At 35.8% G+C, this 14,007-nt stretch overlaps 1 protein-coding gene across 2 annotated transcripts; it reads left to right on the top strand.

Moving 5' to 3' along the window:
* The first annotated feature begins 252 nt into the window (after window positions 1–252).
* LOC138323077 (methyltransferase-like protein 27) lies at window positions 253–13,837 on the top strand. Of its 2 annotated transcripts, none has more exons than XM_069267415.1 (6): window positions 253–409; window positions 924–1,048; window positions 12,798–12,932; window positions 13,084–13,219; window positions 13,310–13,402; window positions 13,511–13,837. In XM_069267415.1, the coding sequence occupies exons 2-6, from the start codon at window positions 944–946 to the stop codon at window positions 13,696–13,698; spliced, it is 657 nt and encodes a 218-aa protein (XP_069123516.1). In that variant the 5' UTR covers window positions 253–409; window positions 924–943; the 3' UTR covers window positions 13,699–13,837. The 2 variants fall into 2 exon arrangements, with proteins under 2 accessions (XP_069123516.1, XP_069123518.1); XM_069267417.1 differs by lacking the exons at window positions 253–409; window positions 924–1,048 and adding exons at window positions 9,791–9,946; window positions 10,313–10,431.
* Window positions 13,838–14,007: the final 170 nt, after the last annotated feature.

Here is a 14,007-nt window from a genome sequence, read left to right as displayed (position 1 = left end):
GGTGTTCTACAAAATGAAATATATTCATTCAGAAGTAGTATCCTCCAGCAGTCGCTGGTCGTGCCCACACGTTTATAGGGAAGGGTTCAGATTAAGTTATTAACCTAGGTTGAGAAATTAGATTTTTTCTTATCTTAAAAGAAAAAAAATAATTGAATCACGAATTCGAACTCGTCTTGCAGCTTTCTTTTTCATCAGAAATACTGATGCGCTAACCATTCGAGTGTTTTGTGGCGTATACTTTCGGTTTTGCAGTAAGTCGGATATTAACCTCAGAGTCACCCCTATATAATACTGGTTAAGGTCGAGTGCTTCTATATAGTCACGAGCTTTCTATCAGTTGAATATTCATCTGAGTGAAGTAATCATCCAAGCGTCACCAAGGATCTACATATAGCGGAGTGAGTCGGTAAGTGCTTTGATTACAAACACTTTATAATGTTTGCCTTTTTTCAAATATGTTAAATGAATTTGTTTGCTTGATAGAAGTAATTCATGAATGTCTAACTCGATTATAACTTATTTCTCACAAATTACACCCGTACTTCTTTTCGATTACCAATACTCGTGTTTTAGCTAACTTAAGAGGACCCTGGCTAATTTTAAGATTGTTTTTCTGTCTTCTTTACAATGTACAAGATTCCTCCAACATGGAGATTCCCGATAACGTCTAGACTAAAAGTTACAGTCACTATCAATTTATCTGGGTTTTTTCTTCCATATAGCTCAACATCATCGGAATCACAACAAGACTTCCCCCATCGATTATCTGTGTATAAGTAAACATATGTCTGTCTCTGACAATACAATGACTTCTTTTTCGTCTACAATAGCAGTTTACAATGTGTTACATGATAAAGACTGAATACAACAATGAATGAGCACTGAATATCATATTGTATATATTACATGTTATTTTTCAGTTTAGTACCAGTGTACAGTGATGTCATCCCCGAAAATCAACCCTTCTGACTGGTCAGTATTCAAATCCATGAATACAGAGGAGAAGATTGAATACTACAACGATATAGCCCCCATGTATGACACGGTAGGTTGAATATAACAACGATATAGCCTCCATATATGATACGGTAGGTTCAATATAACAATTATATAGCATCCATGTATGATACTTTTTGTTTGTTTGTTTGATTTATTTACGTCCTATTAACAGCTATGGTCATGTAAGGACGGCCTCCCATGCATGCGGTGTGCCGCGCGCATGCCGTGCGAGGTGAGTGCACTGGGAGACTGCGGTACGCTCGTGCCGTGTCTTCTTGTATAGTGGAACTGTTGCCCTTTTTATAGTGCTATATCACTGAAGCATGCCGCCGAAGACACCAAGCAACACACCCCACCCGGTCACATTATACTGACAACGGGCGAACCAGTCGTCCCACTCCCTGTATGCTGAACGCTAAGCAGGAGCAGAAACTACCACTTTTATAGACTTTGGTGTGTCTCGGCCAGGGGACAGAACCCAGAGCCTTCCTCACAGGGGCGAACGCTTAACTCAAGGCCAAAAGTGAGGCGGTGCCAAGGAAGGCATTAGGAAAGATAAAGTCAGTTAGGAAGAAGAGAAAAGATAAGATCCTAAATTTAGTCGCCTTTTACGATCATGCAATAGGGGCAGCAGGTACAATTCTAACGCCCTACCTGCAGGGCCAATGTATGATACGGTAGGTTGAGTATAACAACGATATAGCCTCCATATATGACACAGTAGATTGAATATTACAACGATATAACTTTCATGTATGACACGGTAGGTTGAATAAAACAATGATATAGCCTCCTTGTATGACACGGTAGGTTGAATATAACAATGATGTAGCATCCATGAATTGCATGGTAGGTTGAATATAACAACGATATAGCCTCCATATATGACACAGTAGGTTGAATATTACATTGTGACACGGCAGGCTCAATATATGACACGGTAGGTTGAATATAACAACGATATAGCCTCTAACAATGATATAGCCTCCATTATGACACGGTAGGTTGAATGTAACAACGAGATAGCATTCATGTATGACACGGTATGTTGAATTTAACAATGATATAACCTCAATATATGACACGGTAGGTTGAATATAACAATGATATTGCCTCCATGTATGACACGGTAGGCTGAATATAACAATGATATACCCTCTATATATGACACAGTAGGTTGAATTTAACAATGATATAACCTCAATATATGACACGGTAGGTTGAATATAACGATATAGCATCCATATGTAACACGGTAGGTTGAATATAACAATGATATTGCCTCAATGTAGGCTGAGTATACCGTAGGCTGAATATAACAATGATATAACCTCTATATATGACACGGTAGGTTGAATATAACAATGATATAACCTTAATATATGACACGGTAAGGTTGAATATAACAATGATATAACCTCAATATATGACACGGTAGGTTGAATATAACAATGATATAAACCTCAATATATGACACGGTAGGTTGAATATAACAAACGATATAGTATTCACGTATGACACGATAGGTTGTATATTCTACAAATATTTCATGGGTTACTGTGCTCTAGTTCATAATATTTAACCCGAGGTGATGGTAATCAACAAATGTTATATTGCACGAGGCCAAAGGCCGAGTGCAATATAACATTTGTTGATTACCATCACCGAGGGGTTAATATTATGAACTAGAGCACAGTAACCATGGACTATTTGTTTTATTACATAATCACCAGTTTCAGTTGAATATTTTTTATAAAACGAATACGACAATCACTTAACAAAATCACCGACACCGTACCGTACGGAAAAAAAACTTAATATCCTATTGAAGATTGACGTATAGCCCACGTACGTCACGTTGTAACTCCGGTTTGGATGTCTTATTGTCTGTTTTCACATTATTAGACCTGCTTGCAGCCTTTTGATCTAATACATTCATCGTGACCGTCCTTTACTCGGTACAGTAACCGTCTACATGACGTGCTTGATTCGAGATCTATAAATCCAGCGCGAAATTGAGCGTGAACCTTTGTGACGTCATAATAACGTAACTCACTGTTACTCGCAATTCCTCGGAAGTTTTCTACAAAACTAGACAACAACAGCGAGGTGTTCCTAAAGCCGTGCAATATAACATCTCGAACCGTGCAATATAACGTTTCCATGGGAGCGTGCAATATAACTTCGAACCGTGCAATATAACAAGGTTTCATTGAACGGTCGGTGTAATAGTTGAAAATATTATATTTCTTCATATATAGATTGGTGTAAACAAATTATGTAATAAAACGATATAGCCTCCATGTTTGACACAGTAGGTTGAATATAACAATGATATAGCCTCCATATATAACACGGTATGTTGCATATAACAATGATATACATGCAGCCTCCATCTGTGACAAGGTGCTTCAAGTTATGGTACGTTGGTTAAATGTTTAAAGCTTCCATATATATGACACATTTTGACCCGAGACACGGTTGGTTGAAAACAAGACTAACACACATTCGAGTTATTACACAAGTCAATAAATATAACACTTATTTATCTTCCATGTATGACATTATACCTTCAGTATGTGACATCGTAGCTTGTATATAAAATACGATAAAATCACTTAATCGTATTCAATTGTTGGATGAATACCACATATTAAACTTTGATGCATGAAATAATATGTTGTATAATAGAATGATATTCAATCTATGACAAGGTGGACTGTGATGGGTGTAATTATTGTCTTTGATGTATGACATAATATGTTGTCCTACAATGTCGATGTATATCGGTTGTTTACCACTGTATACTTTATATATATCTTCATACAATAGCAAATGACTACGAAATAAATGTCTGAAAAACTCTGTAAAATAGATATGCAGAAATAAGATTTCAAACGGAGTAGTCCTAACAGTTAAGAATCATTTAATACATATACTGGGAAAGAGCTTAACAAACGGTCCAAGTATATCAACCAATTGAAGTAAAAAGGCGTTTTGCATTTGTCCCCAAATAGTGGAGCGGCTAAGGTCGATCTTTTTGACAAAATCGTTCAGAGTTTGAAGAAAGCATGAAACTTTGCATATGACCTCTTTAGGACATAAGGTTTCAGGCAAAAAATGGACCCCTAAAAATCACGGCCCCTGGCGGCCGCCATATTGGTTTTCATAATGGCCGTCAAATACCACCTTCTGTGACCAATATCTCGCGTTCTATACCAGCTAGGCCCAAATTTTAAACGTCTACACCCATATTATTGACACTTAGGAACATTCTGAGAGTCTTACACTTCATGTAGACGGACCGTCATTTTGTATTTCAAGATTGCCGCCAACTTTGCGAGCTATATCTGTATATAATACGTCTAATGGATAAGCTTACTTTAAGCAAATAAACACATGCAAATATTGTGAGAGTATTTATATTTTTGTAGTGTTTGATACATAAATAATTTTATTCTTATTTTAACTTCAAAATGACCGCAATTTTAAGATGGCCGTTTGAAATAGTTGTCTCCGTATTTCACTCTGTAAGAAAAGTAAAAAGTTAAAATGTTGATACTTATAAGATGCCTTGAATGATCTTGAAATAAATATCTGAAATGCAACTCAACAGGCGTCATCAGATGATCATCTTTCATGTGTTTCATCGAGACCTCAGTTGGAACATCTTCAAAGTCACAAATCAGCAGTGATTGGCTAAATCTCTCTCCATCTGTGGATTACACCCAGCTCTTACCTTGTCGCTTCTACTGCGATCAGTCGGGCGCCTTCTTTCCTGTTTTGATAGTACATCTTCAGCTGATTTCTTCTCACTGCCCATTACTTTCAATGTTGGAAATAGATTTTAAGTTGAACATGCAGCAACCAGGAACACTAATTCCGATATTCTAGAGTATTGATATATTCTACCAATCCTTTATACTTCGGCTTCCTACTTTCAAATCCCTCCTCACAGTGTAACTCCGATGAAACTGTCAAGTTATCCATAACCACGCGCAAGAGTTATTGTGGTATGATCAGCAGTTGCACTATCGGTCCTACTCTTTGTCACATGTCGATGTCAACCTAAACTAAAGTCGGCAAGGTTCCAGATGACAATATCAATAAGTTAGTTTTCAGTTTATGAGGTTCCCAATCTTAATTATACTCTTTATCATCTCCACATTTTGCACCTAGTTTTAATTACCATATATACCTTACCTTTGAAGACTTAATGTTATCTTGTTCTCCATGGCTATCCTTGGTGCCGTATGCATGTTTTACCGACGGTTGCTATATGTTTATGGTGGATTTAGTTTGCATCGTCTCTATTGTTAATTCAACATCTGTTTTACCTTCGCCATCTTTATCTCCTAAGCCTGCATTGGAATTGGGAGTTCTGGCTCGGAGGCACAGCTTACATTTGTAAAAAAATGTCATCGAGGTAGGTATGACTACATTCGCAAGGACTTGTTTGTGGTTAATTTCTATGGCCACTACTGTCAAATTGATAAACGTACCACAAGGTGTCATGTCAGACCAGGTACACATCCGAGTTTTGGCGGCAAAACCTTGCTTTGGACTTACTCGAGGTCCTTCCTTAAGTGAAGTGTCCTGATGTTATTGGAGTCGTGCAGGATTACATCGAAAAAAATTTACGGTATCTTATCTGATAATTATAGAGGGAATATCTTCCATCCATATAAGATTTCCTGGGACGCGGTTGACGGCCGGATATGAACGTGGATATGCAATTTGAGTGCGGCCATCTCATCCATGAAACCTTCTTTGGTAGACAAATCCCAAATGATCTTGCATTTAGTACTTCTGTTTGCAGGTCTGATATTAAGGTGAATCTCTATCACGCAAAGTATTTCCGATGCCTGCGAAAGTGATTTCGCTTAGATATTTTCTGATAATTCACTTGCTCTGTTGAGAGATAGTGATGTGGTATCATCCATATGCATTAAATAGTTGCAGTCATAATAAACCATTTGAAGCCTTGCCTTCTTGCTTTATCCAAAATATATTTGTTAGCCGTCATGAAGATTCTCATTCTTCTGGCAAATACGATCTTCCATTTCGCATTAAAAAAGGGAGATGATCCTCGATTATTTTTGTTGTTTACAACTTAAACCTTTCGGAAACACCTCCTCTACTCTCTAGAGTTTATCAGATATCCAAATGAAATTAATGAGTCTCTACAGTATCTTTTATAATGTTTGGGTACATCTTGCATTTGTAGACAGTGTAAGGTATACCAATAGGACATTATGCCGATGTAGTGAAGATCTCCATCAGGATAGGCTATTTCCAGTTACATGGTATAGCTCTTGTATGAGTGTCCTTTCCAGAATGACAAATATTGCTATCGTGTTAAATTTTATTCTAAAGCTATAATTATCTTTTTTGCATAATAATGGGTGTGAGGAATGTTTTGCAAGCTGCTGTACTCTGAAAGAGTTAAATGTCCGCTATCTGTCCGAAATGATGAAATGGTTAAACGTTTTCTAATGACCGTATTGAAAGTCAATCTCGGTATGAAGCGTCCCGTTTTATGGAAATTAACGTTTGCATTGAATTTATCTATTCATATTGGTTCAGAGAATAATGGTATGTCTAATATTTGCAGAAGTTAATATCAATTTTTTACGAAATCATCAGCCATTTTGGTTAATTTATGTACCTTTAATTTAATACTGCCGGACATCTTGAATTTCAGAACAGAGGCCATTTTGAAATTCAAATAAGAATGGAATATTTTTGTATCAAAAGCTACAAAATATAAATGCTCTGTATTTGCAGGTTTTTTTTATTTACTTAAAATCAGCTAAGCCAATGGTTATATTATTATTATATACAGATATAGGTAAATGTGGTAAATTGGCGGCCATCTTAGAATACAAAATGACGCCTTTTTACATGAAGTTTAACACAACCAGAATGGTCCTAAGTAATAATAATAATAACTATCAATAATTTGGGTGTAGACGTTAAATAATGTTAACTTGATTTTATAGATATATAGAGAAACAACTTGAATTTATACGGTATTATCATTGGATTTCAAAATTGCGGTCATTTTGAAAATAAGATAATAATCAAATTATTTATGTATCTCATTCTTCTGGCAAATACGATCTTCCATTTCGCATTAAGAAAGGGAGATGATCCTCGAGTATTTCTGTTGTTTACAACTTAAACCTTTCGAAAACACCTCCTCTACTCTCTAGAGTTTATCAGATATCCTTTCGCTCTTACAAATGAAATTAATGAGTCTCTACAGTATCTTTTATAATGTTTGGGTACATCTTGCATTTGTAGACAGTGTAAGGTATACCAATAGGACATTATGCCGATGTATTGAAGATCTCCATCAGGATAGGCTATTTCCAGTTACATGGTATAGCTCTTGTATGAGTGTTCTTTCCAGAATGACAAATATTGCTATCGTGTTAAATTTTATTCTAAAGCTATAATTTTCTTTTTTTGCATAATAATGGGTTTGAGGAATGTTTTGCAAGCTGCTGTACTCTGAAAGAGTTAAATGTCCGCTATCTGTCCGAAATGATGAAATGGTTAAACGTTTTCTAATGACCGTATTGAAAGTCAATCTCGGTATGAAGCGTCCCGTTTTATGGAAATTAACGTTTGCATTGAATTTATCTATTCAGATTGGTTCAGAGAATAATGGCATGTCTAATATTTGCAGAAGTTAATATCATTTTTTACGTAATGTTTCCGAAATCATCAGCCATTTTGGTTAATTTATGTACCTTTAATTTAATACTGCCGGACATCTTGAATTTCAGAACAGAGGCCATTTTGAAATTCAAATAAGAATGGAATATTTTTGTATCAAAAGCTACAAAATATAAATGCTCTGTATTTGCAGGTTTTTTTTTTATTTACTTAAAATCAGCCAAGCCAATTGTTATGTTATTATTATATACAGATATAGGTTAATGTGGTAAATTGGCGGCCATCTTAGAATACAAAATGACGCCTTTTTACATGAAGTTTAACACTACCAGAATGGTCCTAAGTAATAATAATACTAACTATCAATAATTTGGGTGTAGACGTTAAATAATGTTAACTTGATTTTATAGATATATAGAGAAACAACTTGAATTTATACGGTATGTTGGATTTCAAAATGGCGGTCATTTTGAAAATAAGATAATAATCAAATTATCTATGTATCAAACACTATAAAAGTATTGATACCCTCACTTCATTTGCAAGTGTTTGTTTGCTTAAAGTTATCTTAGCCAATTAGATGTATTTTATACAGATATAGCTCGCGGCCACCTTGAAATTCAAAATAGCGGTCCTTCTCCATGACGTTTAACGCTACCAGAATGTTCCTAAGCATCAATAATATGCGTGTACACGTTTAAAGTTTTGGTCTAGCTGTTATAGAACATAAGATATGGGTCGCAGAAGGTGGTTTTTGACGGCCATTTTGAAAACCAATATGGCGGCCGCCAGTGGCCGTGATTTTTTGGGGTCCATTTTTTTCCTGAAACCTTAGGTCCTAAAGATGTCATATGCAACGTTTAATGCTTTCTTCAAAATTTGAACGATTTTCATGCTTAGCCGCTCCACTTTTAAAAGAAGGGACTTGTATACACTTAACGTCTACGTGACAAAGTACATGATCAGTTAAACCTCTACCGTAGGTTATCATCTTGTCAAGTGGCGACAAACGTCCCATGCCGCTTTCCAAGAATTTCACAAAAGTTAGTCCAAAGCGATGATAAAAATAGTGAATTTCAAATATTACTGTTCCAATTGCAATAATACATTTGAAATATTGCTGCTATCACATTAGTGAGAAACATACGAATAGTATCAATATTACGGTTGCAAGATTTTATTAACAAATGGCTTACTTATACATTACCACATCATTGTAAATATCTTGATATACTGTTGAATATACTCTCCGATACAAATGGGCTTTATTTAGTTTGCCATAATTTGCATTACATTGTTACATATTGTAGAAGGACTATACCATCATATGCCTAAACTATAGTTGAGTAGCTTGATTTTCTTCGTCGCCTCTGTATCAACTAATTTTTCATTTATCAAATTTTATTCTATAATACAAGTTATGAAGTTATATTTACACATTCGATTATCAATACACTTTGAATTGCTTTTATAATAAAACATGCAAATATACAACACTGAGAGTCATCGTGAAAATCAATAAAAATCTACTGATTATTAGCAAAGTGGTGCTTTTTAACATAATATCACTACACTGTATTCATTGTTCCAGTCCAAGAGAACAATGTCTACTCCCAGTGGTGTAAACATAACTGATGCAACTCGAGTCCGTTTTATACCGTTTTTATCTCATTCGGATAAGATACTCGTAATTCACCAAGATCACTAGAGATAAACAATGTGGGGCTCTTTCATATACAGAAATAAACGGACAGACTTGATTACATAATATCACTTGAGTGCACTGTAGTGGTAATGTATGATATTAACCAATAGGAGGTCGATTTTGAAAATTATCCCGAAAACGTCGAATCCAATATGCACCGATAAAGTTTCATGAATCTGGCCAAAGCAAAATTTATGATAATTATTTTAGCTGTTAAAGCCACCAATAGTATACTTACTTTCAACTGGTTTCTGTTAACGATCGAAATTAAAAATATGAGTTTGTGTCATAAAGTACATAGACAATATAAAGATGTTACACGACCAACATCTAACGGCTTTTCGAGGGAAATGAGCGCAAGAGAGATAAAATTTCTGGTCGATATTGTCTATGTCGGTTTGAGCACTTCACATGACGCTGCTGTGTTATTGACCAAAGTATGCGTCACGCATCTACCTGGATTGTTAGTATATAGATACAATAAGTATTTGACCACAGATAGACATATGTTACACATCTCGTGACAAGGTAGACGCTAACACTCTGTTGAGACACGTAAGTATGCTGTTTTGACGACTCAGAAAGCCATAAACACAATACGTTCAGTTAAATAATGTAATGTTAATCAAGTTTAAACGTCAAATTATAAGTCATAATGCTAAAATGTTGATGAACGGTATTTAGAAATTAAAGTAATAATAAACTAAATAATATAAACATCCTTTTGGATTATTATATGTTTACACACTCTTAAATTTGCAGAGGCAACTCTCCCAATGAGGCAAAATAAAAACTTGTTTGGAAGGCAAATCTCCCTAGTATGGTTTATATTTTACCCGTGTCCCATCCAGGTGTTGTGAAAATCTTCTCTTCTTTTCACAATATCTAATGTATCTCTTTTGTTGATACTACGGGGTACAGGAGAATACGTGGTCGATATGGATGCTTACAATGGTCGATTTTCAGAAGAGGTTTACACAAACTGTAACAAGCAGGAGAAAGTAACCTTCTACGATAATTGGTCGTCCATGTATGATACTGTGAGTATGATGCAGTATTGAAGTATTTACAATAAGGTTGTCAACGGTTAACCGATTAACCGGTTACTCGGTCGGAAGTCTGTTAACAGGTTACAAAATTCGATAACCGAATAATCGTACTTATATATATATGTGTGTGTGTTTGTCTGTTTGCGGAAATATTTCCAATGTGAAACCCCATATTAACTGAAGTTCGACACACGGACAGTATATATATTGTGACGATAACCGAGGTGGATGCATATGATGGACGCTATTGTGATACATGCTACGTCGCTTAAATTAATATCTTAGTTATGTACACACATGTAACAACTTCTTATTTAAAAAAAAACCTGTTATTATGTCCCCCCCAACGAAGTTGGAGGGTCATATTGTTTTTGCTCCGTTTCTAGTTATTATTATTTCTTTTTTACAAGGTAACCGATATTTACATAATATATAATTCATTTTCAGTCATGTGCACATGACGTGCATGTACATAGCAATTATTTTACATGATGAATAATTTGCGTGCCCCTTTGCTTGGGCTGAGGTGACCAGTATTACATTTCACGATCCCGGAATAGCAGTTGAGATGGGTATTTTGTATCTTGTACACATGTTCCTTCCATATATTCATAATTCTAAATATAACTGTCGAAGGCAGGTATATCTGGATCAAATTATTGATGAAAAGTTACATAATATAAGACCACGATCGAGTGCATTGTGGGTAGCGATAGGCTAGGGCGTCTTTTTGCAGGCGGTAAATGAAATTTTCAAATTATTATTTGCCTAGAGGAAATAAATGATTGTTTTAATGTCCAGGAGATAGGAGACATCTCGTCTTTCCGTGTCGACACCAAAAAATAACATAGCAGGCCTATTCAAGGATATGTCCTTGGCCTACTGTAAGATACTGACCGTGTATCCGATGTAAAATATAATTTTGCTGGAACACTAAAAAAATCATTCTGATTTCGGAACACTTGGAATTATGAAGATACCTCTAACAGTATTTTTATTCTTATTATTATATATTTTGTAAGTTAATTACTTCCGCCGCTCGGATTTCCGCAGCTTTTCTCAGAAACTACTGGACCGATTATCACGATACTTCACATACATACTCATTAAGGCGTGGGATTGTGCATAAAGGTTTTTTCCCCAATCGGAAGTCCAAGATGGCCGCCAGAGCCCATTTCCGATTTTGAGATTTTGGAGTTGGATTTCGATGAAAATTAGTATATAGTGGTTATTTGGGACACCGAATAACATGGCAGCATTTTCGAAAAGCTCAGTTGCCATGGTAACGAAATAAAGGCCTCTGAATGCTCAGAAATTTAGATATTGTCAGAATCAGCTTAAAATTGGTACACGGGGATTGTGAGGTATGCTTACCGACATGGCAACAGGTAATTTACATTTTGTCCGATTAAGCTGAAATTTAGTACAAGGGGGTTAAAGGGTATGCCGAATAACTTGGCAGCATTTTCGAAAAGTTCAGTTGCCATGGTAATAAAAATAAAGGCCTCTGATTGGTTGAAATTTAATGTTGTCAGAATAAGCTGAAATAAGCTGAAAATTGGTACAAGGGGGTTTTGAGGTATGCTTATCAACATGGAATCAGTTTTGAAAAGCTGTGTTGTCATGGTTACCTAATGAAGGCATCTGATTGGTTGAAATTTAGATTTTGTTAGATTAAGCTGAACACAATGGTTATGAGTTATAATGAACAAAATGGCATCATTTCTGAATAGCTGCATCAATTTAGGTACGTTTTGCCATAAATTTAATAACGGATCCCCATTACTTACTTTATATGTCATTACAAATTTTACGCTGTATCTATATGTCTTCATTTTGCAGGTTGCTGCTTGTCATTCGATGCAAGTTTTCATTGCCATGAAATCTTATTTGTTCATATATCATACAACCTGATCTTTGTGATCATTTCCAACTGCACAGTTTGTTTGGGGGACATCTGTAATGGTCCACCATTACAATCATTACTTGTTAACTTCTGCTGTTATTTACATTGTAATGTTAAGTTTAGCAATTAACCGATTTTTTCGAGTTACCGTTCAGTGGATTCCGACCGATTTGACAACCCTTCTTTAGAATCACGAGAAATTAAAATGTGTATAGATCCTAATAGTGGGTAACATGCTACATTGTTTAACCAAATGTACCTTCTCTGTATTCCAGGACTGAAAAGAAAAAGTTGGTCGATTGAAAGAGTCGTATTGTATACCCATTTTAGATGACTAAAACTAACTTCATGTACCATGTTTTGTATTTAGTTTGATCAGGCAGACTGTGGAGGTCACATAACCATACATCTGTACACATACTTTTAAATATCTAAAAAAATTCTTATTAAGGATTATGGACCCGATCGACGCCGTGGACCTTCAGCTACGGCAGCTGGCCTCGGAGAATGTATAGTTGATGAAAAACACCGAAAGTCTGTGCGGATACTGGATGTTGCAGCAGGAACAGGTACCGTTGCTGAAGAGGTAAAATGAAGTTGCATTATTATGTAATGAAGTATATACGGGTGTTCAATGACTTCAATATCAAATTATATTATTCTGTACGATTACATCGAGTAACACTGCTAACTCACTGATGCCGACATTACCGTTATATTTTACAATTGCTCTATAGTTACAGAAGTTGGGTTTCGCCGACATCGACGCCCTTGACCCCTCTCAAGGAATGCTTGATCAGGCGCGGACAAAGGGAATTTACAAAAACTTTTTATGTCAGTTTCTAACTGAGAAACCATGTGATATACCCTCAGGTCAGTATTAAAATTAAGAAATAGTGTGCATATGTAACTTTTTACTATGTTATAGGAATAACTTGATAACTATCATTCCATTCTGGACAGGAAGTTACGACTGCGTGGTCATGTGTAGTGCCATAGGATCGGGTCACTTGCCGGCAGAGGCCTTTGTAGAGATTCAGAGAATTACGCGACCAGGTAAGTTTGCAGTGATAGGATGACTTCATTTAATACCGAAAGATAATTATTAAATACAGCATTCTAATTGTAGAGAACACGTTTTCTAATTCACCTTTCCTTCTTCAGGTGGATATGTCGTTCTTGCAGCCAATGGGAAGAATTTAAACAAGACTTACGGAAATTGCAGAGAGGAATTTTGCCGTATATTCGATATGTTAGAGGCTCAGGGTAAATGGGTCAAAATCACGGAGAAGACATTTCCTAATTACAACAGCGACACCGACGGGATCCTGATGTCATTTAGAGTGTGCTAGTGGACATTATCTCCAGATGAAAGATTTCACGGGACGCTGGTATTATTCACAATGCTCTTGCCATATCGTATATACCATGGTCAGTTTACGTTTGATTTTGTAAAAACATCAAATAAAACGTATGCATAACAGGCAATTACTTCTCTCACTTTAATGTTTGTCCTGTATATAACTTCAAAAACTCTGGTAACTATATTATTAATACTAGTAACAGATTGAGAGATTTGTTTTGTAACATCCTTTCGGTCGCAGAGAATCCAAGAGTTATAGCGCTGTTAACTGGATTCGTGCAATGTCTTTTTGTTGTGA

This window comes from Argopecten irradians, chromosome 5 (assembly GCF_041381155.1).
Source record: "Argopecten irradians isolate NY chromosome 5, Ai_NY, whole genome shotgun sequence".
NCBI lineage: Eukaryota > Metazoa > Mollusca > Bivalvia > Pectinida > Pectinidae > Argopecten > Argopecten irradians.
This window is presented reverse-complemented; position numbering and strand designations above follow the sequence as displayed.

Bases quoted from the DNA above. Each gene is read 5' to 3' on its own strand.
- LOC138323077 (XM_069267415.1), top strand. From the start codon at position 944: ATGTCATCCCCGAAAATCAACCCTTCTGACTGGTCAGTATTCAAATCC. The intron at 13,220-13,309 runs GTCAGTATTAAA...CATTCTGGACAG, and splicing joins ACCATGTGATATACCCTCAG to GAAGTTACGACTGCGTGGTC. The intron at 13,403-13,510 runs GTAAGTTTGCAG...TTCCTTCTTCAG, and splicing joins TCAGAGAATTACGCGACCAG to GTGGATATGTCGTTCTTGCA.